We start from the raw sequence: 26,439 nt of genomic DNA, 5'->3' as shown, positions 1-26,439 counted from the left end.
CCCCTGATCGAGTTTTGGCTGGTGACAGTGGAAACTACTTTTTATATTCGACCGCGAATATTTCTCTATGGGATATTCCCATTGTTCGAGGCTACCAACTTTAATTATTTAATTCTTATAGCCTCGAACATACCGCCGGTTTATTTAATTAATATTAATTCTCCGGTTGGTATTTTTTGCCAAGACTTGATTCTAAAATGGCATTTGTGTTCTCTTCTGTGACTCCAACCCAAGTCGAGCCCTTTGTTCCACTTTTTGGCGGGCTTCTCCACAGAAGCCTCCAAAAGTGGTGCCACTCTGTCTGGGTACCACAGGGTTGTGGGAGGGGGTTTAGGCACCCTGGACTGAGTTACCTTGGTAACTCAAGTCGCACTCTTATGTGATTGGCCCAAGTGGTGAGCCGGCTGGCTCACCACTTAGCATGTTTGAGTGACAGCTAGGCTGAGTGAATGTGGGTATGCTGCATAAAAGCAGGGCTTTGGGGACTGGAACTTCAGAAGTCGCCACAGGACCTGAGAATCCGACGAGGGAGAAGCTGAGCCGACCTACCACGACGACAGAGAAGATCTCCCGGCTGGAGAGGCTTCTTCCCCTGACTGGTGGGCACAACCAGTTTACCTTTCTTTTCTTTGCACCCCAGGCCGGTTTGTGGTCGAACTGCCCGTGCCAAGCACCCCGGCAGCCGGATAGCCACTCACCACTGAACAGCGAATCACCCGACCGCTCCTTGTACCTGAGAAACTCTGCGGCTGGTTTCTTCCCTGGCAGTGCAACGGACTTCTGTCTTCCTCCACGACGAGATCCTCTATTCCCCCGGACAAAGCACCGACTTGCATCCGCTGCCAGGAACAACTGCCCCCGCTGGAGCGTTCTCACCACTTTAAGGTACCGTGTCCGCCAGGCCTCCCTTTCAAAAGATTGCAACAAGGTAATAATAACTCTTTAACCTTCTGGACTGGGCTGGCCACCTTGTCCCTCTAACTGGTCCCTTTCTTTGGTCCAACTCCTTTTTGAATCATTACAAGACTTTTGTGCACTGCAACCGTGTGACCTTGGACACATTTCGTTTCGATCCCCTTAAAGTGTATCCGGCCTACTGACTCTGAATTCACGGTTTTACCTTGCCTTCCTCTCTTGTTATGTTCTTGTAGAAGTGTTGGGATCTGTTTCTCTGCTTTTCTCTCCCTTTTTAAAACAAACTATTAGAGTGCCATCTACGTTAAACGCTCACCGCTGTCTGAAAATAAGTGGAGCTTTACTTAAGACTTGTCTAACATTCTTTTAAGGGAGTGTATATCTTTTAGTGACCGTGTTTTTGAATTGCTTACTATTAGTGCCTGTGTGTTTTCCTAGATGTGGTTTTAAATAAATAATTATCTCTCTTTTACACCAAGCCCTGGTCAGTGTTTACTTGTTCTATTGTGTGCTCTTGACCTATTGTGAATGCTCTGTATACTGCCTAACACTTCTTGAGGGAAGTCTGACTGCTCAGCCACAGCTACCAAGTGAATCTGTGTGGTACAGACTGCTACCAAGTGGGTTTACTGCCAAACACCTGTAGTCCTAAATCTTTTGCAGTGGTCCCAGAGGGAACTGCACAGGTTCCTGCCTAACAATCTCCACCCACCGCCATGACAAAATCGCCTAATGCAAGTATCTCCCTTCCGGGAACATGTCTCGCATTCTGAACTGATTCTGTGGGTCCCAAGTACCCTGGAGTGCCTTATCAAATGTGGGGCTTATGCCCGGGAAGTTCCACACTGGCACCTCCGGGTCATACAGAGTTGTAAGGGCGAGTCTCTTATATATCCTAGATCATGCCTGCGCAGTGGCGCTTACAGGGTCATACTTGCATGTGTCTTTTCGATTGAGGTCAAACATAACCGCTCGTAGGTCTGAGGGGGATGCCGCAAATCTTTCCAGGGGAATATGTGGTGCTGTGTCCTCCGGGTCGAACCAATGTCTCGCAAAATGTGCCTGTGACGTTAGGTAATAGAGTTCAAAGTCTGGTGCTGCGATCCCACCTTTTGCAAAGAGTGCTGTCATTTTGGACCACTTCAACCTGGGCGTCTTCCCTTCCCATACAATCGTAGTGGCTAGCGTGTTGAGTTTAGTAAAGAATGCTCTGCCCTGCCAAATGGGTATGTTGCAAAAAAGGTACAAGAGTTTGGGTAACACAATCATCTTAAGCAACGATATTCGCCCATACAGGGATAAGGGGAGCTTGTTCCAGAATTTTAGTTTAACTGTGAGGGATTGTTGGAGTTCACCATGGTTTTCTGTGAGCAATGTACTCCCGTCTCTCGACACCCTGATCCCCAGATAACGGATGTGTATAGGTGACCATTTGAATCCCTGTGTCTGACATGTCTCTAGTTTTAGGCGTGAGTGGGAACAGTTCTGACTTAGAAACGTTGATCCTGTACCCCAAGTATTCGGAGAACCTCTCAACCTCAGCCATAATTGGCGCTAGGTTTACCTCCGGGTTCCTAATATATAGTAGGGTATCATCTGCATATAGGGAGATAATTTGTGGTTTCCCAGTCATACAAAGACCTCTACATGCATGATTTTGTCAGACATATTCGGCCATGGGTTCTATTGTAAGTGCAAAAAGGATTGGGGAAAAGGGGCAACCCTGTCTAGTGCCACTACACAGGCGAAACAGGGATGACATGGTTTGATTAGATAGTAGCTCCCGGGCAAGTGTATAGTAGCCTAACACAGTTAACAAAGTATCGTCCCAACCCAAATCTCTCAAGGACCAGAAATAGATAGACCCAGGAGTCAGAGTCGAAAGCTTTCTCGGCATCAAGGGACGCCGCCACCGCATCTGCCGCTGGATCTATCTGTGCCATCACTCCAAAGAGTCTGCGCAGATTGAGAGCAGTGGACCTTGTTCGTATAAAGCCCGTCTGGTCGGGATGTACCAGTATGGGCATATAGGGCAGGAGCCTGGTAGCCAGGACCTTTGTGAAAATCTTTGCATCCGTATTAATAAGTGAGAGGGGTCTATACGAACCCATGTCCTGAGGGTGTCTACGGGGTTTAAGGAGAACAGTTATCACTGCCTCTCGCATGGTGTCTGGGAGTACGCCACACTCCATTGCCTCTTCCCACACCTTCATTAAGACAGGGGCTAGCCTGTCATGGAATTCTTTTTATATTCGGCACCTAGACCGTCGGAACCAGGGGCTTTACCCGAGGTTAATACTTTCATTGCCTCTGTAATTTCGTCGAGTGATATAGGGGTATCTAATAGCATGCGTGTTTCCGGGGTCAAGGTTGGGAGATTGATTACGTGCAGGTATTCCATTATTTCTTCTTTAGTTTTGGTGTCCCTATTGGAATATAGCGATTTGTAGAATGCGGCAAACATCTCATTCATTTCTTGTTCACCATTTACTATATCGCCACTAGGTGCCTGGATGGTCGCTATAGGGGGGTGGCCGTGCTCGGCCTTGAGCATCTGGGCTAGGAATCTCCCTGTTTTATTGCTTTCCCTGTATCTACGAGCTCGAACTGGGGCAGCCATGTATTGTACCTCCCTTGCAGCAAGTTTATTAAATTCCGCCAATGTTGTGTGAATATCCAAAAGGGCCTCTTTACTATGTGTACAGGTGTATTCAAACTCCAGGAGCTCAAGTTTGGCTTCCATGGTGTCCAACTCCTGTCTGAGTGCTTTCAATAATCCTGTAGTCTTAGCCATGATTGCACCTCGTACCCATACTTTAAATGTTTCCCATAATGTTGTGTACCGGTCCACCGACCCCTCATTTAGTTAAAAAAATTCCTCTATTTTAATGCGCAGTGATTCGCAAACGTTCGGGTCTCTAAGTAGGACAGGGGGCATTCTCCAGCGTCTGGCCCTCGGGGCAGCTTAGCTGATACCCAAATTGATAGACACAGGGGAGTGATCTGAGAGGGTACGGGGGTACATTTCGCAATGCTGGACCATGTTCGTAAGTGTTGAACTGATAAGCCAGTAATCAATTTGAGATTCAGAGTCATGCACTGATGAGTAGAAAGTGAAGCGCTGTTCTTGGGGATGTAATTCTCGCCAGATGTCTACCATAGTCATGTGTTGCATTATTTGCCGTATAGCTAGGGCGGTTTTGGTTAAAGTTCTGTGTGAGGTTGTAGACCTGTCGAGGGTTGTGTCAAGGATCGTATCAAAATCCCCCCCCCCCCCCAAATCACAGCCGTATCTTCAGCCTCCAATAACATATTATATATAGCGTTGTAGAATTTGTGGTCTTCTATGTTGGGGCCATACGTGTTAACTATGACCATCTTCCGTCCCGCCAACTCTCCCCAGACTAAAACATATCTTCCTTGTACATCAGTTTTAGCGTCATGGATAGGGAAACCCAGTTTCGGATGTATTAGGGTAAGGACTCATCTAGATTGGGAGGAGTATTCAGTATAGTATCGCAATGCGCCCCATCTAGGAAGGAAATTTGAACAGACCTGCCCCAGTGCATGTGTCTCTTGCAGTAGCACGATCTGGGGATTATGTCTGGTTATGTACGCTGCAATTTTTCTGGCCTTAATCGGGTTGTTTAGGCACCGAATGTTCCATGAAAAAAGATTAACGGTTACACCTTTGTCACCCAGTACCATAGGTTTGTTTTAATATCAATGTGTGAAGAGATTTGCTTACGCCATGAACCTTAACAGCTGTACCTGATGCAACCTGTCTCTGCATTTTGAAGAACCCTTCCCCCGTAACCTGTGGAACTTTCCTGAGGGTCGCTAGTTGCAGTAGCGAGGCATCCATCAGTAGAGGCTCACGATCCCAACCTTTTCAGACAAGATCAATTGGAGCCGTTGTTCTCGAGAGGGTTTTCTTCACGGTTCGAGTAAGGATGTCTCCATAAATCCATTTCAGTCAGCCGAGTCCGGGACGTTATCTCCCGGTCGTGGTGGCCTGTTCCGATCTCGTCGATGATCCTTTGGAGGAATGGGGATGGACGCCTCAATGTACGATATGGCTTCTGCAGGATTCTCAAAGAAATGCGCCCTGCCTCCATGTTGAATCCGTAGTTTCGCCGGGAAGATGAGGGCGTATGGGACATGGCGCAATCTCAGAAGCCTTTTGGCCTGTTCCTAGGATCTGCGTTGCATTTGGACGCTGGTCGAAAAATCCGGATATATGTGGACTCTGCTTTCCTCATATTGTAGGGAGCCTTTTTCTCTGGAAAGCTTTAGGATCGTATCCCTGTCCCTTTAGTTGAGGAGGCGAACAATAATCGTACGTGGTGGCGCCCCAGGCTTGGGCGGTGGCGCTAGGGTACGGTGAGCCCTCTCAACGAGAAAGTGGTCAGAGAAGGATTCTGCGCCCAGAAGAGTTTTCAAGAGGACCTCTACTTGTCGCTCCATTGGGCCCCTGCAGAAGGATTCTGGAATGCCGACAATACGGATATTGTTTCTTCTAGATCTCGATTCAAGGTCTTCGCATTTTGCCTGAGTCTTATGCAGTTCTCCTTTCAGCTGCGCTATGTCTCGGCCATGTTGTGTTATCGCATCTTCATTTGTGCTGATTCTGTTCTCGGTTTCTGTAATGCGAGAGCTTTCCTTGTCGACTCTAGCCTTAAGGGAGCTTATAGTTGAAACAATATCGTCCAACTTGACATTCACTGCTAGGAAGCCGTTCTGTACCATGGTCAGTAAGCGATCTTCTCTGATGTCATGCCCTGTCCCAGCAGGATTGTCATCCCCCATGGATGTGGCGGCCGGCGTCCCTTGGGGTTGGGAGCTGGCAAAGGAGTCCATTGGGCCAGTTTTTTTCTCGCCTGTGCTTTTCTTCTCGTTGTGGCTCATGAGTCGCCTGTGTAGAGTAAGGGTTGATGACGTGGGTTGGGCCAGTCGCCTACACTTATATAGTATAGTCTGTACGGACTTGTGTGGCTGACTATATTGTGCAACCCGTTGGGTACCAATACATCAAATCTTATAACCCATAGATGTCGTTTCTGCACGGATCCTGGGATGTTCTGCAGCGAGGCCATGTTCCTTCGGGTCCTACCCGGCAGTATATATCGGGTTCTTATCGGTGGTTTGAAAGGGTGGTATGCTACTTTTCTCTGGGGAATCAAGGCCTCGCTCGGTAGCAGTCCGGTTAGCAGCGTGATTCGCCAGGTGTCTCTGCAGACCGCTGTACCAAGCAGTACAAACGCCACATCCGCCGGTAGACCTTCAGTGCAAGAACCGGACTGTAGTGAATGCAGCTCCAGCCCTTGGTACCGTGCTCATCAGCCAATCTGTGGATCTTGATGTTCAGGACAAGTTGCCTCAGGTTTGGCGCCCTGGCTGTGTGGCAGCTCATAGAGCTGCAGGCAAGGGCCGTGCATGTTGCAGGAGCGTCTAACCGGAGTATTAAATTAGAATGAGACTGAGCACAGGCCGCTGCATATACTGGATCGGGTCTCGTACAACGAGTGGTGGCAGTGCGCCTGCACTTTTGGTCTCATATATCCTCATATTAGACTTTCACCATTGTCACCATCAGTTCGCCTCCACACAACCGCCCAGCGGTCCACTGGTGTTATGTCACGTGACCTCCAGCGCCCGCACACAGCGCCCTGGTCCACGCGGCGCTGGATGCCCAGTTCCCTTGCTACGGATCACGTTCGTCCTCCGGCAGAGTGGTCCGGATTACAGGATTAATAAAATCTTGTATGGGCCCCCCCAGCAGTGAATAGCAGAGGGGCAGCACCCTCAAGTAACCAACACAAGAGATTGCAGGTATGATATAGTGCCCAGTCCACTTCGCGGATGTATTGTGTCCTCCCACGTTTATCACTGTCTCTGAGTGGCAGCCAGTATGCACAGGATATTATTCCACTTCACTCCGTAAATCACTCTATGAGCCCCTCTATGTTGCTGGGTCCGCACACTTACACATCCCTCACCTGCTCTCGCAGCGCCGGTCGGAGGCCTGATCGGCGGCAGATCTGGAGCCAGCTGGGGTCCCGCGTGGGAGATGGTGCACCGACCCAGCTGCTGTTCGGGGGGGTGGGCAGGCACTGCAGACGATCCTCCGCCTGCCCAGGATCCTGGTTCCGCGTCGCAAGGCCGCACTGCGGGGATTGGCCCCCCTTCCCCACACGGCCCTGTGATGCTGGTGGAGCCTCGGTCCGGCGCAGAATTCTCCCGGAGCTCAGGGGCAGCTTGCGGTCCGCTGGGCGAGCCGTTAGTTTAAATGGAGCTGCGAACTCCTTAGCGCCTCCGCGGTTTCAAGCAGGATTTGCACACAATGTGCAGTAAGAATATGGGCAGCAGTCGGTAAAGCAGTTTCTTCTCTCTGCGGCTCCAGGAAGGATTAATTTATGTATCGGATGTTCGTGGGATCGGAGCACTCCGATCAGGCAGCCATCTTAGTTGCGCGCAATAGCGCCCCCGGATTGCGTTTTTAAAGATGGCCGCCATGCTCCTTCCCGTTCCTGTGCGGTGACACTATTTCCGGTTCCGCAATTTAACGGTGACCGTAAATAACGGTGACCGCTATTTACAGTCACCGCTAATGTCGCGTTGGTCTATGGCGGTAGTGTTGTCTATGGTGCGATTCATGCCGGTAGGGGGTTTTTCTGGCCCTTTTGCGGCATGGCGCTAGGTCCCTTACCGGCATGGCGCAAAGGTCGTGCGCGCAAACTCATAATATTGCGCTTTTAGCCGGCTACTGCCAGCTCGGACACGCTATTTGCGCCATGCCGGGAAGGGACGGTACTTACCGCCATACTCGGAATGAGGGCCGATGAGTCTTATTACGTGAGTAGACTGGCATTTGTATGCAGCCAGTTTGGACATGACATTTTGAATGGAGAAGCTAACAGGAGTATGTCTTCTGCAGGGATGCTGGCACATATTGGCTGAGCCAGCCTGGACATATTTTCTTATAGTATTATTACTAGCATTATGTGCAAAGCAAAAATGTGTATGTTATTTGTTATATGGAAATATTGGCATATACATAGGTACTGCCAAAGTGGACACGTATGGCCACAGCCAGCGTGAAACTGTTTTAATACTGGCATTTATTGTGGGCAAAGGAATTATGGAAATGCTGCTGTACACTGTTGGTTTTTTGGGTTAAAACCAATTGCACATTGTCTGGCTTTTTAACCCGTTTTTCACAGAAAGTGTGCTATATAACGCACCATTTTAACCTAGTATTTAAATTTATTTCTTGGGACCCTTACCCACCCTGAACCACTTTTGGTTGGTTTGGGCTTCTTCGCTACGCTCATATGCTCTGGCATATTTGTGAGAAATGTTTATACCCCTCCAGTTAACTTAATCACCAGCCGGCAATGGGTGAGTAGCTGCTGGGTGAATGGGTATGAAAGTGTGCATGCAGGGCTGGAGCCCAGGCCAGGGGCATTGTATCATGGATGTTTTCTTACTTATTTTACTGGTATTATTGGGCAAAGCCAACTTTATTAATTTTACTACATAGAGGAGGGCTGGGGTTGGCAGGCTGGACATTTTCTTTCTTTGGCATGGCATTTATTACTCACATAAGGGGCAAGGTCAACATAATGTGCTTTCTTACATGGGGAAGTTGGGGGCACTTGTGCAGTGAACAAGTAAATGTGTTCTTATTGTGTTATTGCATGTTTTACTGGTGTTAAAGGCAGTCGACATGAGTCTTCTTACATATTGAGTGGAGGCAAGTAATTTGTGCAGCAGCAGTAACATGTTTTTTGCTTGTGGCGGGAGAGTTTTACTGGCACTTAAGGGTAAAGCCAAAAAGAGAATGTTCATACATGGGGATACTGGCAGTGCACGCATGAGCATGTTTTTTAATAGTATCCTAACTGTGCATAATATTACTGGCCACACACAGAGTTGGCTGTTACATTTGGGTGTCAGGATTCAGAAGCAAGGCGCAGCCCCCTTTTTTCTAAGCTAGGGGAAAGATTTAAGGTTTGATTAAAACACATATTTCTACTTTTCGCCTAGTGCAGTGCGCAGCATTTACTTCCAGCAGCATGATCATCATGCACATTGTACATGCATGCTGGTCCAGGCATGCCCCAAGTGTAGTGTAGCCTGTGCTTTGTTGCTGAGCTTGAAGGGGGGTGGTGTCTTAGGAACAGAAGTAGGCGTGTGAGACACGACAGTGACGGACTTTTTGGTTTTGGAATTTCTGACAATTTCACTTCAGGTAGTGAAACCCCTCTTAGCTTTAGGGATAGAGTGGCTTTTTTCCAACCATTTCTTGATTAATAAATGTACTAAAAAATATGCCACCATTGTGTCCGAGCCTTACTTCTGCACCCTTAAAATATAGAATTATGAAAATCTGAATGAATGCGCTTTACGGTGGGTATGTAGAAGGCTTCCTAGCAAAAAGGATAAGCTACAACTATACATCATGAGATTGCAAACCCCTTCTGAGACGTTACCTTATATGAAGTTTAGATTTCATCTTATAGCAGCTGGACAGTAATGGGTTGTAGGAAAGGGCAAAGTATGGGCTTGTGTTGTCTTGAAACATTGAAATAAGTGTCTATAGACTGTCATGGAACTCTACAATGGAGATTTAAATGTTTTGAATATGTTCTACATCATCAATCTGCTTTCTCATCTGAATGTTTGTGGGTGAGATTGATGAGGGAGCCACAGAATTATTTAATTCTGGCACTAACAGACTTTTTGAAAATATTCTTAATTAGAATTGATGAAATGAATATGTGATCTGCCCAGACTGTGGGTTACATGGTTTCAGGTTTTGGGCTTTATCCAGCTGTTGGTGTTTATGGAGTTTGGGGGCGATTGGTATGTTATTATTTACATTGATAGGTTAGTATTTGTGTAATGTTTGATTTAAACTAAATCACAATAAAGAAACAAATGTGTTTATTAGCACAGTCATTGTTGGAACTATATTCATAATATGCACCACAGTTAATGTCACTGATCTGATTCCATTTGAAAACCTGGACTCATAGCATCCTAAAACATACAGCAGAATTGGAAGGGACCCTGTGATGCAGCAGCCTCCAGACTGCACTGTAAACTCACAATTTCTACTGTCGGACATCACTTTGCTTAATGTAACTAATGTCCTTTTGTACTTTATTACTACAATGTTGTAGTTAGCTTTGTTTTGAAAAACTGTCTTTGTCAGTTAGGGTTTTACAACTGAGTTCTGTCTTGGATCTCTAGTTGGGCACTGTTTGTACTGTATTCAAATGTAGGTCTACAGAGAGTATCCTTTGGTAGCAAATAGTGTAACACCTGCTGTCAATAGTACTATAATCTCAGTAATGCACTTGTAGATTTTACACAATTCTCCACCATTCCTCCAAAATCCAGACTTGAATAGTTTGGTCCATCTGATTGGAAAAACCAGGACAGTGTCCTTTGTTACTCCAGTGGTAGCCATATTTAGCAGGCTATACGGTACCATATACCATCTTCCTCTACAGGTTTTCTTCCCTCACCTCAGGTGGTGCCAGTTTGCTAAGAAGTTTACATAAAGCCAATTAATTTTCCTGTGTATGAGTATAGTTACTTGCTTAGTAATTGCATATTTTTAAGTTAATTGTGTGTGGTGTACTCCTGTACAATTACAACATGAGCAGGCTTAATTCCTAATAATTACCAATACTTTCATTTTTAGAAAATTAACGGTGGAGGAAAAACATCGCTTACAGAAGGAAGAAAAGCTATCTAAAGTTGATGAAAAGATTTATCATGCCGCTGAAGAGCTACATAATTATAGGTATGTCTTAAATGATTAGGATATTCTGAAAACAATTTAGTGGTATCTTATTTTAACCTTTGTTCTTTTTTTTAAGAACGCGAGCAAAGGACCTTGAAGAAGAACTTGAAAAAACAATACGCTCGTACCAAAGTCAGGTATATATATTTTCATTTTCCTGCACTCACTGCTGGATTAACATGGTATTTAAACATTTGGCATTTAGAAACTCTTGATTTATGCTGTTTAAGTTTAAAATAATCTTCACAATATTTGTCCAAATCATTACAACATCCTCACTTTTCTGCTGAAATACTAGGATGGATGTTTTGCCTGTGCAAATTCTGAATAATGGGGGCGTGGCAAGGCCAAGCACCATGTAGGTCACATCATCTTGGCTGGCTGCATTGGACATTGGGAGACTCGACCCTCTGAGGTGGCCCAAGGAAATCAGAACACCAAGATGATGACTTGGTTTATTAGCACCTTGTAACAAACAGAACTTAGACTGTACTCACAGCTTGGTTCTCAATTGATCAGCGCAGTTGGCTTCGCTGCGCTGATGCATTATTCTGTCACAATGTCCCTACATATATATACATGAGCTCCCACGAGGCTCCAGCTGGCAGCCATGGAATTACGCTCTTTGCTTAAGTGTGCAGCACCAGGGTGTCTGGCTGCACTATGGAGGCTGCAGGTCTCACTTCAGGAAGAGCGCTTGGGCACAACTGTAGCCCTTGCTCTACTCTCTGCATCTGCCGTTCCCTTGTCGCCTTTCTCGCACGTGATCTCGCGAGATCTCAGGTTGCTGAGATCTCGCAGGGCAAGTCCTCACATTTCTCCTTACGTTAGAACAGCTTTGTCCTACTCCATTATAAAGTCTCTGTATATGGTTGGTCTTCTTTTTTCTCGCTGGGGTCGGTTTTCACTGGTCGCTGCTCTTGGACTGAGAGGGTTCATGCCCGATGGTCCCTCTGTGTCCTGTGCAGCTGGAATTGTTTCTTGGCATTGTTTTCATGCTGAGGGCACAGGGCTCATCATGAGACTCACCTTGTTCCTCTTCTTCCCGGTCTTACTGTCCTTGCAGCTCCACACCATTGGCTGGTTCCCACAATGCGTTGCGGAGGCGTGCCTTGTCTGCACTTTCTCCTTGTACATGGCCACCCTCTCTAGATTCCACCTTTTCCCTTCGCTGCTATAGACGTGGTTGGTGCCTTTCCAGGTGACCTCAACTACCTGGCTATACCTGGAGCCGGTAATGGTGTCTTTGTGAGGCAGCCGTATTTTTACAAGATCCCCTTTACTGACTTCTGTGCAGTGGACAGCTTTGTGCGCGTCACTCTGCGCTTTCATTACGTCCTTGCTCTTGCTCTTCTGTATTCTCCACACTATTTCACTCATGTCCGTCGTCCTGCTGAAATTTGGGTAGCCACGGGGTACCAACGTGGATGCAGCCTTTCTCCCTCTTAACGTTTGGAATGGCGAGACCCCTGTGATGGCATTGCAGGTCAGCCGGTCGGCCGCTACTGCTTCTTTAACTGTCTTATAGGGGTTCATCCTGGGGGTGGTAGGGACGCGCTCTTAATTGCTGAATGTTGTGCTTCTTGAGGAAACTTTCCATGTCTCTTGAGACTAGCTGGCCACCGTTGTCCGTCACAATTTCCTTGGGCAACACCTCTCTTTGACAGACTGAGTTTACTACATCAATGATGGTGGCTGTGGTGATGTCGGGGACAAATTCTACCTCCACCCACTTGGACAGGTAGTCCACCATGGCTACTCCATACTTGTTGTTGCTTGGCATGCCGTCCAATGGGCCTGTAAAGTCCAGCCCTAACTTGTGCCAAACACCTGAGGGTATTTCCGTGGGGTTCATGGGTGCTTGCCTCACTTTTAAGCTAGCTGGTGCCTCGGAGAACAGCATGGGAAACTCATTTTGTAGGTTCAACGCTCCTCTGGCGGAGACCAATAGCACTTGGCCGTCGGTGCTTGGGTGCAACCGAATGCTCAATTTATGCTGGTCGTCCGATCCCAGCACTGCTGGACCTTCAGTTGAGAAGTTTACTTTCGCCATGGTATGTCTGCCCGTGAACTCAAGTTTTGTTTTGATGTACCCCAAGAAGTCCATTGTGACTCCTCCAAAGACTGTGGGCTTGTATCTGGTGCTTCTGATTTCTTCCAAATAGCGCCCGCCATATTTTTCTAGGTTTGTATTGGGAGGATTGTCAGGTTTGACCCTGAGTTGGCGATTACTTGGGTTTCATTGCCGTCCAGTTTCACAGTGCAATGAGCTTTTTCCCTCCTGCCGCGAGTCTAGTTTACCATGACCACTTTTAAGCCCTTGTCACTGTTGGCACATTCGTGGCACCTCTCAATCATGGTCCTTACTTCCTGGTCTAGACCCAGCCCAGTAGGCATCCTGCACTCTACACTGTGTCGTGTTGCTGCCCAGGTGACCTGCATGAGCACTGCATAATATGACCTTCCACATACCTCTTGGGGGAATTATCTGATCCCCTCTCATCACCAGGCCATCCATTTCGGCGATTTCTAGCCCTTCTGGGATCGCCCTCTCACTGGGCCATCCACTTCGGGCCCATTCTGCAACTCTGCTCAAAGCGTCCTCTTGCCTCATTTCGTCCTTCCAATGAGACTCGCTCATTTCCATGAATTCTCAGTTCCTTAGGTCCCCGATGGACGCCACGATGCACTCATCCTCAAGAAACGTGGTGCCTGGGGTTTGAGATAGAGTAGTCTGGACATACAGTTCGCCTGGGCGTTCTTCCGGCCATTGATGTGCATGATTATGTAAGTGTATTCTTGTAATTAAATTAAATTCTTGCCAGTCGTGGCGTTGTGCTTTTCGTCCCTCCGGGACTCAGCATGTGCACTAAAGGCTTGTGGTCAGTGACAGCCGAAACTTTTTGCCTCACACGTATGAACTGAAATACTCCACAGCCCAGGCCCACGCAACCATCTCTTTCTCGACTGCGGAGTAGATTTTCTCTGACTCAGTGCTTTGGATGCAAAGGCGACTATATTTTCAGTGTCTTTGGGTGAGTGTGGCCCTTAGTCTGTAGGCACTGGCGTTCGTTGTCACCTTACGATTCCCACTTAGGTTTGAAAGGTTTCAAACATGGAGCATGCAGGATCCTCCTCTTGACTTAATTGAATGCAGTCACTTGATGTGTGTTCCATGCATACTCCATGCCTTTCCTCAGAAGCTCTCTCAACAGGGAAGTCGTTTCTGAGACTCTGGGTACAAAGTTGGCATAGTACTCTGCGATTCCCAGAAACGATCCAAGTTAATTTTGGAGGTCGGCCCTGGGCATCGACAATGGCTTGTAAGAGGTCATTTTTCGGGCTCACCCCTTCATTCGAAATCCAGTAGCCCAAGTGTCAGGGAGAATTCTCTTGTAAAGCTAATTTCCCAAATCTAGTGAGTCCCCCAGCAGCTTTGCTGGATTTTTGGGGTTTGTTTTTTCTCCTGCTAAGAGTGAGACTCTCTTCCTCCTTAGGCATGATTTGAGTGTCTTTGACTCTGAGTGTGCTTATGGGCTATGGGGTTTTTCTTTCTACTCCATAGGGTATCCTCTATTTTTTTATGTGTGTGTTACACAGCACCCTCAGTGCAGTAACACAGGGGTGTCATAGTGACCCCCAAACATAAACTCCATACCCTGGGGTTGACTGTCTCCCAAGGCATGTAAAGTCACCATTGACTTTACTAGTCCTAAATTGTGAACAGAACCAGTACAAACCATAATATTGTGGAAGTACTGGAAGGGATTAATTATATTGCCCCTGGGTCTGTTTTCAAGGGGGTACTGTCCCGTCTCCCCTTGTCGAGTTTCTGGCTGGTGGCAGTGGTTACCACGCAAAATATTCCACCGGAATATTCTCTATGGGATTTTCCCATTGATTTTAAACGCAACACTTTTTGGTGCAATGTTAAAGATGCCGCCGGTTTATTTATTTAATATTAAATCCACGGTTGGGTTTTTCTGCCAGAACTCGGTTCCAAATGGCGTTTGTGTGCGTCTCTGTAACTCTGACCCAGGTTGAGCCCTTTGTTCCACTATTTTGGCGGGCTTCTCCACAGAAGCCCTCCAAATGGTGCCACTCTGTATGGGTTCCACAGCAGGGGTGGTGGGGGGAATTGGCACCCTGGACTGCGTCGCCTCGGCAACCCAAGTCGCACTCTACTCTGATTGGCCCAGTGGTGAGCCGCCCGGCTCACCACTTAGCATGTGTGATTGACAGCTAGGCTGATGAATGGGGGTTTTTCTGCATAAAAGCAGGGCCTTTGGGACTGGAACTTCAGAAGTCGCCACAGGACCTCAGAATCCGAAGAGGGAAGAAGCTGAGCCATCTGCAACAACGACACCCTCGATGAAGCCCTGCTGCAACAAACTCACCACTTTCCCAACGACAATAGAAGATCTTCTGCTGGACAAGTCTTCTCCCCCTGAGCTGGTGGGACCAACCAGTTTGCGTATTTGGCCTTCCAAAGACGTCTCTTGGTCGAATTGCCCGTGCCAAGCACCCCGGCAGCCGGATAGCCAAGCTTCACCGCAAATAAAAGGACCGCACCTTTTAATCGGGAACTCTGCGGCTGGTTTCATCCTTGGGCAGTGCAACGAATCCAAGTTTCCTCCTTGACGAGATCCTCTCTTGCCCTGGTCGGAACAACGACTGCAGCCACTGCCAGGAACAACTGCCACCGCTGGAGCGTCCTCTCTCTTAAGGTACAGTGTCCTATCTGGCCTCCCTTTCTACAGATTGCTAAAGGTGACCCTTAAATCCTTGGCTTTCTATACTGGGTTGGCCCCAGACCTAACTTTGTTTCTTGAACTAAACCAACCTCTTTTGAACAATCTGCAAAGACTTTTAGTGCAACTTAAACTGTGTGATCCTGGGCACATTTCGCTTTGCTCCATTTAAAGTGGGCCTGGCCTATGAACTTTGGCTCTACAGTATATTCTGCCTTTATTCCCTTGCTCTGACTGTAACTGTATTATTCTTATGCTCTGACTTTTTCTCTTCCTCTAACCAAACTATTGGAGTGCCATCTTAGTTAAGCGCTCACATCTGTCTTAACAAATAGTGGTGTTTTAACTCTGACTTGTCTAATAGTTATTAAGGGAGGTATGTATACTTTATCTGACTGTGTTTTAACTTGCTTTTGATTTGGAGTGCTAGTGTATTGCCTAAAGTGTGTTGTAAATAAATAAATCTATACTTTTTATACAAAGCTCTGGTCAGTGTTTGTTTGCTCTACTGTGTTTTTAGCCCTATTGTGTATACTCTACATACTGCCTTACTCTTCTTGAGAGAAGTCTGACTGCTCAGCCACAACTACCAGGTAAATCTGGGTGGTGCAGACTGCTACCAATTGGGTTTACTGCTTACTCCAGTAGTATTAATCGTTTTGCAGTGTTCCCTAAGGGAACTGCACAGGATTCTGCCTAACACCAAGTACCCCACCGCTTGCACCCCAAATACACATTTTTCGTAGCGCAGGCGGACTCCTGCATTTTGGAGTTTGCTGTGAACTTGTCTCAGCACGCCATCATGTGTTCTTCAGCATACACCAGGATATCGTCCTGGAAATACGACACACTATTGATGCTGTGGAGAAAAAAGTTCATGGTTCTTTGGAAAGCTGATGCAGCTGACAAGCCGAAATGGCACGCAGGTATATTGGCACGTGCCGAATGGTGTGATGAATGCTGTGAGGGGACGCAACGTTTTGTGTAGGTCAATCTGATGGTAGGCATCTCGCATGTCCAGTTTGGAAAAGAATTTCGCCTCTTTCATCAGAATTATTTCATTGATACTGGGCAAAGGAAAACTGTCCATAACCACTTCCAAGTTGAGGCTGCAGTGGTCTATGCACACCCTTAGGTCATTTGACGATTTATTCTTGATGAGGACCACGGCACTCAGCCATTGTGAGGATTCAATGGTTTTAATTGTGCCCTCTTAGACCATCTTGCGCAGATGAGAATCTAATGCCGATCTCGCCGTTGCTGGGACGGGCCTGACTTTGTGCTTCACTGGTACGGCATGCTGCTTCAGCCGAATCTTGTGAACATAGTCTTTTATCGTCCATGGTGCGTCAGAGAACAGCATGGGAAACTCATTTTGTAGGTTCAATGCTCCTCCGGCGGAGACCAATAGCACTTGGTCGTCGGTGCTTGGGTGCAACCGAATGCTCAATTTATGCTAGTCATCCCAGCACTGCTGGACTTTCAGTTGTGAAGTATACTTTAGTCATGGTATGTCTGTCCATGAACTCAAATGTTGCTTTGTTGTACCCCAAGAAGTCCACCGTGGCTCCCCCAAAGACTGTGGGCTTGTGTCTAGTGCTTCTGATTTCTACCAAATCGCACTGCACCATATTTTGATAGGTTTGTATGGGGAGGATTGTCAGGTCCGACCCTGAGTTGGCGATTAATCGGGTTCCATTGCTGTCCACTTTCACAGTGCAATGGGCTTTTTCCCTCCTGCCGCAAGTCGAGTTTACCATGACCACTGTTGGTCTGTCTTCCTCTTCCTCACCTGTGCCTCTGTCCTCCTAATATACGTAACTTTCTTTTTTTCCACGTGCAGGCCACGGCCATGTGCCGATTCTCCTACACCAGGAGCACTCCTTGTTTCTTGTGGGGCAGTCTTTATCATTGGCTAAGTGCCTGGTGCTGGCACACCTGTAGCATTTCAGGGGTTTTCTCCACTTGGGGCCTCTCTCTATGTTGGAGTCTCGAGACTGTTTATCCCGGTGTCCCCTCCATTGGACACTTGCTATTTCGGGGGCTGGCGTGTAATCCCCGCCATCTCCTTGCATCTGCTTCATGTCTCTTTATTAGCTCTTGCTATCTGAATTGCCTTGTCCAGGTCCAGCTCCTTCTCCTGGATGAATTTGTCCTGAACTTTGCGGGAATTAGTATGGAATACTAACATGTCACATGTGACTTGCTCCACATCATCCCCAAATCCGCATATGGCCGCCATCTCTTTCTCATATGTAATGATCTTATGGTGGCAACAGTAAAAACAGACACAAGTGATTACAGTTCAAGGGTGTTTGTTAAACTGTATGTGCAGGTTGGAAAAACACCTAATCTAGACCTAAATCTAAGATGGGAGCAAGGTACGACCATCAAATTATAATAAGCCAGTCCCAGTGGCGTCTTGTCAAATAAAAAGGCCTACACTAAGAAAAACATATTGCCAATCCTTACGACTAATACAAAAGGCTGTGGGATAAGATTCACAAGAAAGAAAGAAGTGTTCACAAATGATGTCAGGATGTGGTAGACGGGGGTCTCTCTTCCCCACGTTTTATAGCATGGGACAGGGAGGGACGCCTGAGCACAGCACACACTCGAGCTTTCCCAGCATTAGACAACAGTTCCGCTCTCAGGACCTTCCGTGGTTAAGTCTCTTTTCTACAAAAAGTCTCTTGCCTCCAAGGATCTGATGTGTTCAAAATAATAAACAAAACTTCCTTTCTGCTTTCGTGTTGGGTGATGTCTTTTCACAACATATCATGGGTGAAGACGATGGGGTTGGTTTAAAGGCCAAAAGATTTGTCCCCAATAAACAACTTACGCCTGTTTCAGAACTAAAGGAATCTCTTATGCCTGTGTGTTGAAATACCTATTGGCCGATAGAGGTTTGAGCTGCAATCTTTCTACAAGTACAAGACTACGGAGGTTTATGCAATAACACTTATTAAAATTACACAGTTTTATTAAGTCACCAAGACAAAAGGACTTTTGTTAAAAAAGCCATACAACAATTTCTTAAAACAAATTTAAGAAACGTAGAAATGCAATAAATTGATAAGCATTATTTAAGCATCAGAATAATATAAAGTGCACTTCTAACTTTCATTTGATTCAATTTCTAAAAATCTCACAATTTCTATTTATACAACAACTTCTTGAATAATGCAGTCAGGTGTATAGAAACGACTGCCTTATTTCAAGGGTTAATCGTTAACATTGTTAATTGAACTTATTTTGTGAATCCTACTGGTAAATCCAGTTAGGTTCTTATGTTGCTACTTTGCACAAATTCTAAAGACTGTTTGTATTACAGAGTTGTTATACCCATCATGTTTCGTTCTATCTTAACAATTCTGGATTTCATGAGAACTTCTTCAGCGGAAAACTTGACTCAGCAGTTGAAAGATTAACGTTCTTTCTAATCTTGAAATGTTCCAAGGTTTTGAGATCTTCTCGCCCTTTAGGGAGAACAACACACATAATACAGCTATTAACACTGTATTTACTATAACCAACTAAACAGAGTACTGATCTCCAGTTTATTGGCTTACTGTAAGAATGTAACTTTTTCAGCTGTTCTTCGATTTAGTAGAAATGTCTTCTATGTAGACATCCAACTGTCGAAACAACATATACACACGATTAGCCACTCGATTCACCCACATGATAAGAATATCTAGGTATACCACTGGTACAAAGTTCAATTATCCACTGTTCTTATCAAATCAGGGTACTGTCTTGTAGTTAACCTAATCGTTTACTACATCTGTCATTACATTTTAGACTGTTTTATCATATTGAAATCTATAATCTACATTTCTAGAGCCCAATTAACATATAGTACATGCTAATAGGGTGTGCGCGTGTTTTTACACCGCTAGTCTCTTCTATTCAATCTGGTGATTGATTAAATGTCACTATTACTAGAATATTTTTGGTATAGTTTATCAGAAACTCACTCGATTGCCATTGGATACTCTGTGTTCTTAACGAATATGGATTCTTCGTCGCGCATTAGGAATCCCCTGTGCATTTCACCCCTGGATCCCCCTCTTCCGGGCTCAGACTGTTCTCGAATGTTTGCCTCCCTCTGTTGAGTTCACTATGACTTTTGTCAAATTAATTTCACTTGTGGCATTCACAAATCCCAGTGTCTTTTTAAACAGTTCACTGTGGACATCCCTCTGTCTGGTTCACTTTTGTCAACGCACTGTTCATTGGGACTTCAGGCTTTGCCTCTCTTTATTGGCATCCCTCCGTTGGTTCGCACTTGCCAATTCACAATTCCTTTTACTTTCTTATGATGCAAGATTCACTTCCCTAGCATTCTCAATGGTTTGTCGGTCAAAGACTTGACTTTACAGGCATTTTGCTAGACCCCTGTATGGCCACTTTGACCTTTTCCTCGCGGCTCTCCTAGGGCCTTCTGGTATAAGTAGTTTCATTCAACGTGGGATCAACCAGAGTGGTTCGAGTGAGCACCCATGTGGGGCCAGACCCCTCTTCACCTGGTTTTCCCTTAACAGTTTACAGTTCTTTGAACTTTCCTGAATGTGCCACTTTGACTTTCATTCAACACAGTTCGGTTTCTTATCGGTTCTCCCCGGCTCTGATGAACCGCTTGACTTTCCTCGTATCTGGAGTCAAGGACAGGACCACGGTAGCAGGCGTCTTTCTCTGTCCTGCATATCAGCGTAGGCATGCTCTGTGTACCGTTGACATCTGCTGCAATACACTCTGGCTATTGTTTTCGGTTTTAAGATTCCTTCCACAGAGGCTTCATGGGACTAGAACGGAAAGGGCAAGGTCGCCTTTCTCCTCGTCACCCTTTCGATTCTCAAAACCTTTCTCCTCCTCTTGAATTTCTGTGCTTATATAGCTGTCACATTGTGCGTTCTGCCTTGCTCGTAATGTGCTCTTGTGCTCCATCTTTGACCCCTGTGGGGAAGGGAAAGGGCTGTCAGGTGTGTGTGATTCTGGTTAATTGCCTGACTTTGCCTGACCCTTGTGTTGGGACATGTCAGGTAAACGGCTATGGTGTTAGTCCGTTGTCTTTCATAATGTACGAAAGTATTTGTGTCCGAAAAGGGGCGAGGGGGGATAGGGTTTGAGTATCCTACGTGGTAGGCTGGGGAAAAGGTGTTGGAAGAAGGGGATACAGCGTCTTATCCATTGGTGTCCCACTTCCACTCCCCGAGGACCCCCCATCCAGGTGATCCTCCCTCACTGGTCCACCCCCAGGAACTGGATCCAATAGCGATGGCTGTGTCCTGGCCACTTGGATGACAGATCCCCAGGGACTAGTCAGGGAGACACCTTAAGGTTTCTCACACATGCAGGTGATGTATTCATCAACTGGCTCACCACTTTCTTGTTTCTTCGTGTAAAATGTTAGTCTTTGTAGGACCACATTTCTCTTGCTGGAGAAACGCTTTATGATGTGACGAACAGCCTCTTTGTACACGTCATCCCCCCTCACCTGCAGTGGGCTCAGTCTTGGCTTCCTTCCTGGCAGCTGAATTACCAGTACCACCCAAAGCCTCCAAGTAAGTGGTAAATAACGGCTCCCACTGTTGCCAAGGAATAACAGGCCTGACTGGGGACTGGAGGAACGCAAGAGGCGGCGTGGCGCCTTGCATGGTTGCTACGCGGGCAAGTCAATCATGGCAGATTAGTGGACCAGGAAGAAGTAATTAAAGTACTGCATTGTGGTTCAAAGTTGTGAAGAAGTGGCAAATCCACTTAAGTGTTTAAATAAGGGTGGTGGAATCATCCTGACAAAACCTTGTTCTTAATACAGAAGAATTATGGAAGTGTTTTGTTTCCTGAGAAGGAGAAGTTGTATTGAAGTTTTGTCTGTGCTTGCGAAGATAAAGACTTGTCTATTTGAACTGTTGGTTAAAGTCCAAAAGACTTTTTGAGCAAGACGAACTTTCAGATCCCACTTGGTTACAAAAATGTACTTTCTTATTTGAACATTTAACTAAAAATGTGTGCTTTGAATCTGTGGAGGGAGATCCAATCCAGGTTACACGGATACAACATTATCAGATTTGAGTTGAATATAACTGTTATTTCTGTTATATTTTAATTGCCATTGATTGCCTTTGAGTTGGATGTATCTAAAAAGTGTGAGGGACAGATTCCTTTTGTTAGAGTGCTTTCTTCCTTAAGTTATTTTAATAGGTAGGGAAATCCTCATTAGGTTAGGGATAGTGAGGCTTTTATCAAACCCTTATGAGTTAATAAAATGGCTTTTTTTGAAAAATCCTTTACCAAGTTGTCCGCTTCACATTTCTGACTCCCTCACACTAGTCAATGAACTATGGTTGAGTTGGTCAGGGATATTTGCTTGCGCGCTCCACTCCCAACACCTCTGCTCCGGAAAGGGGTTCAGAAATTACACCAGAACCATCTGTCAATGATCCTCATTGCTCCAATGTGGGTGAAGCAACTGTGGTATTCCCACTTACTAGCCATGCTTCTTTGTCCGCCAATCAACTCCATCTATCCCACAATCTACTCACACAGAAGAGCCTACAAATAACCCATCCAGATCCTTGGGCTGACGACTCAGCATCATGGCTCATGAGGTCCTAGAGTCTGAACATTCACAGGCATCCACGCAGGCTATGGCGATTTTGCATAAAGCAAGAACACTAAGCACCAGGCAGTGTTTTTATATTAAGTGGACAATGTTTGTAATCTGGTGTAACCAGAAAATATCAACTCCATTCATTGTTTCCCGGTAGATATTGTTACCTACCCACTTTACCTTCTTGACTCAAGGCTAGTTTACAATTTACATAAGGTTCATTTAGCAGCACTGGTAGCTTAGACCACATCTCAACACAACACATCTTGGTGGACAGTTCCAGAATAGAAAGCTTTTATGGAAGGAGTAAACCCTATTCACCCTCTGGTAGCACACTATCCACCAGGTTGGGATCTAAATACACTACTCTGTTAACAGGGGTCAAGTCCTAAAAATTAAAGTGGGGGGACTCAACAAACGGAATTGGTTGTGACATCGCCAGAAATTAGCATATCAAGGTGAAATATGCACATTAAATTAAATTGGCTTTGCATAAAACCCAATTTGCACAGGACATATTTGCCTTTCATAAAATCAACACACACACAAAACCAAGAGAGGCTATTTTCTTCTGATAGTGTTTCTGAAAAAGTTAAAAGGTGTGCATGTTTTAAACTCCAAAAACCAATAGAAATGTTTTCCCTGGATCTTTCAGTACCAAAATGTCACTTTTAGTTGTTTATTATTTTTCATCAGGTAATGTAGTGCAGTGGTGAAGTGTCTGGCCGGCAAACCTGACGACTGAGGTTCGATCCCTGAGATCGGCTTAAATTCATGAATTCAAAAAGGACATTCAATGTTTCGCATTTTAGCTGGGGGGGGGGCAAGTCCACCCTCTGAAAAAAGTGTGTGGACTCTGTCCCCCCGCGTGTACCCTCGACTTGATCCCTGTCTGTTAAAGTGTTAAAGGAACTTCTCCAGCATTGCATCTTTCATAGTTTACCTTTACATTTTAAACTGCTTGTCACTTTAGTACTCTCTTAGTAATTTTGGGGTCATATTGCCAACAGCCAATTATACCAAACCCTTATCACCACCCCTCGTGGCCATCTTCAGATGTTTTTCCACCCATTCAGTGTTGGGAGTCTTTGAGAAACCTCTCTTCAGAAATTTGATGATTTTCGTCTGTTTTTGCTTCGGTTTATCAAAAGATGCTTCATCTGTTGGTGCTGTATAATGTTCTCGCTGGCTGGTGTGAAAACTCGTCCCATTCTGTCGCCTACGGTGTTGCTGTCCTGCTTCCATTCATTTGAGGCCTTCAAGTGTCCAGGATCATCATGGCAGATGATAGGAGGAAATAAATGCCTTTTCAAGGCCTGCACGACTTGTCAACTCAAAAACCTGTACATCGAGGAGGATCTTCATCAGGAATGGCTCTATTGTCTGTAGCCGGACTACAATCAGAACAATTTCACCATCTGCCAGTGGTTCCCGTCCAAAACGCACAAGGATCGCCACAGGAGGTTAGTGGCATGGTTGGACGACGGTACTGGGACTTCTGACTTGGCCTCTGTTCGCAGTTACGCTTCTGCCAGGCACAGCAGACCCCTTGAGCGCACTCCTTCATCAATGAGGTCAAGGTTCCATGAAGAATTTTCCCAGGGGAAGAGGGCAAAAAAGGGACATGTGTTGCATGCTTGGGATGCTCTTTCATTGACCGCTTTGTTGACGTCTTCGTCCACGCCTACAGTCACCTCAGTGACTACTTCAGCGACCAGAACGCCTTCATCATCTACGCACTCCAATTAGGAGAAGTGCCCACAAGGTAAATCCTGGCTCCTTCAACCACCTCGTTCACAACCATCAATTCCGGCCACCTCATTGACATCCAAGTGGATTTTGTCTATGCCAACCACCTTATCATCTAGATCCACTCCTCAACAAGCACATCCTCATTGATGACCAGGTCTGCTCACAGACCTTTTAGTTTCGTGTTTTCTAAGGGGAGTTGCAGTTGACCAGGGGGCCCTGTCGGCACTGTCATACCTTCCCAGGCCAACGCATGCTCAGCCATTGTTTTCACTGGCCCCATATGTATCACCTACTGTTCCCTGCCCGGTCATGGGAGCCCTCCTGAACAACTTCTAAAACAAATAGATGTCCCCGACATGGACTTTAACAGAAAGGCATATTTTCCGAAGATGTTAAAGGTGGTGTTCTTCCACATTCTAGTATGCCACCACCACCAGTTCCTCCTAAGCAAGTGCCTGCTCAGCTGGAACCTACTCCCAGTGCAAGTTCTAAGCAGACGCCTGTCCAGGCTGACGCACCTTCCAGACCTGTCCAAGTCCCTACTCGCTCAGGCTCACGGGACATGTTGGTGGATATTTTATCAACATTACAAAAGCTGGTTTCAGAGCCTTAGCAATACTCCCAGCGCCACCGTTGCCTGTTTCCTGGCAGCCGTGCTCTTCCTATGAAGGTTTAGTTCCTACTCAACCTTCCAGGCTGTCTCCACAGGTTCTACTTCTGCCATCAGTCGCCCGCATGGATACTGATGCCGATGACTATCTGTCAGCGATTCTCCACGCGCTAACTCTACTGAAGTTTTTTTTAAAATATCTTTTTGTTTTCCATTTTAACAATATCAACATAAGACAATAATGTACATTATCATGATGCAACATCTGTTTCTGTCTATTTTCCCTTAAACTTCCCAACTCTCCCTTGTAGCTGCCTGTGTATAGTTCGCTTGATGTATAACTTATATTTACATGTTCTGCTGTTCCTTCCAGTGTGTCTTGTATAACGACTTCGCCCACATCCTGATTAAACAGTGTTACCGTAAGGGCAAACCATTGTTGGATATCTGTTCCCAGTTCCTGTCTTTGTTTCCCCAGCGCCTTTTTCCATAATCCTGTTTCTGCAGTTGCCCACTTTTTCAGCTCTTCCCACCGTTTTACAATAGCTGGTTCCTTTGTGTCCTTCCACCTCAAGGCTATACTGCGTTTGGCTAGTATATATATATATATATATATATATATATATATATATATTAGGTCTTTGATCTTATTCAATGGTTTATTCTTCGCACTTCTCTTTAAGAGGCCAAGCATACATGCTTCTGGGGATTGTATATCAAGATCAATGCCTCCTTGGGCCACTCTACTTGCCACCCACCCCAAAAGACTTGTACAACAGGGCATCCCCAAAACATGTGTCTTGTCGGCCTTCTCTTCCTTGCATCTGGGGCATTCTTGTCTGCCTTCCCCCTTGAATTCTGCTATTTCAGCTGCGGTAAGATATGCTCTCAGTGTAATGAAGAGAAAAATTAATTGTAGTCTGGCATTTCTAGAGACCGTTTTGTGATATGGCATTATATCACGCGATTCCTTGTCTCCAAACGTGCTATCCATTTCAGTTTCCCATCTTCGCTTGCACTTCAATTCCTCCACCGAATTACGATCTATCAATACCTCATAAATTCTAGAAATGACATGTCCTCCTTCAGATACATTTAGTAATCTCTCAACCTCCTCCCTTTCTATAGTCCCTTCCATGATACTCAACACCTATCCTTTATTACACTTATCACAGTTCTATGTAACAGGAATTGACCCTTGTGCATACCAGTAACCTCTTGCAGTTCTGAGAATTCCATCAGCCCTTTGTCATTTCTCAGATCTCCTATTCTGGCGATGCTGGATAGTTCCCATTGCGTTCGCACACTCCCCCTCGTCCATGCCTATCTGCCATTACTGCCACGTTAGGGGCCTGTGGTGAAATAGGGTCTTCGAGTCTCATGATTTTACAGGTCCTCTTCCAGATTTGGATACCCATTTTCACAAAATTAAGGATGGCTCTGCTGTTCCCCCATGGTGGTCCAGATCCAGTCCCTGAGGTATAATCCTTTTACGGCTGGTTGTAGGAGAGTAGTTTCTATCATGGGTTCGTCTGCCACCCATTTTACTACATATTGTAACTGACATGCTAAAAGATATAATTCAAAATGTGGTATCTTCAAGCTCCCATGTCCATAAGGCCTCTGCAACACGCTAAGTGCGACTCTGTGTCTGCCTACCTGCCATAGAAATCCCCTGCATATTTTGTCTAGTTCCAGAAAGAATTGTTTGGGAATGTTATATGGGACATTTCGAATGCATTGTGTCCTCCTACGTATTCCTCATCTTCTGATAAATCGTTATCTCCAGCTTCGCTGCTTCGGAAAAATAATTTTTCGCCAGAGGGCGCTGTGCTCGAGGTCGTGGCGTCGATTGTCCCTCGACGGACTCCGTACTCTGTCGACATCACCGATGTTATAAATAGCTCGAGCCGCGCCCGTTGCTTCAGTTCCGTTTTTCTGATCGCTTCGCTATCGAGAACGGCGCGCTTGAGATTTT

At 45.9% G+C, this 26,439-nt stretch overlaps 1 protein-coding gene across 2 annotated transcripts in view; it reads left to right on the top strand.

The window, feature by feature from the left end:
• The window catches only part of MIA2 (MIA SH3 domain ER export factor 2), a 2,742,135-nt gene that overhangs the window by 1,836,189 nt on the left and 879,507 nt on the right, over window positions 1–26,439 (top strand). For both annotated transcript variants that reach the window (XM_069637493.1, XM_069637494.1), the window contains 2 exons: window positions 10,631–10,732; window positions 10,809–10,869. In XM_069637493.1, the coding sequence (XP_069493594.1) occupies window positions 10,631–10,732; window positions 10,809–10,869 (163 nt within the window). The remainder of the gene's footprint in view (window positions 1–10,630; window positions 10,733–10,808; window positions 10,870–26,439) is intronic.

This window comes from Ambystoma mexicanum, chromosome 14, assembly GCF_040938575.1.
Source record: "Ambystoma mexicanum isolate Mex_15411 chromosome 14, UKY_AmexF1_1, whole genome shotgun sequence".
NCBI lineage: Eukaryota > Metazoa > Chordata > Amphibia > Caudata > Ambystomatidae > Ambystoma > Ambystoma mexicanum.
The sequence above is the reverse complement of the archived record's forward strand: the minus strand, read 5'-3'. Positions and strand labels throughout refer to the sequence as shown.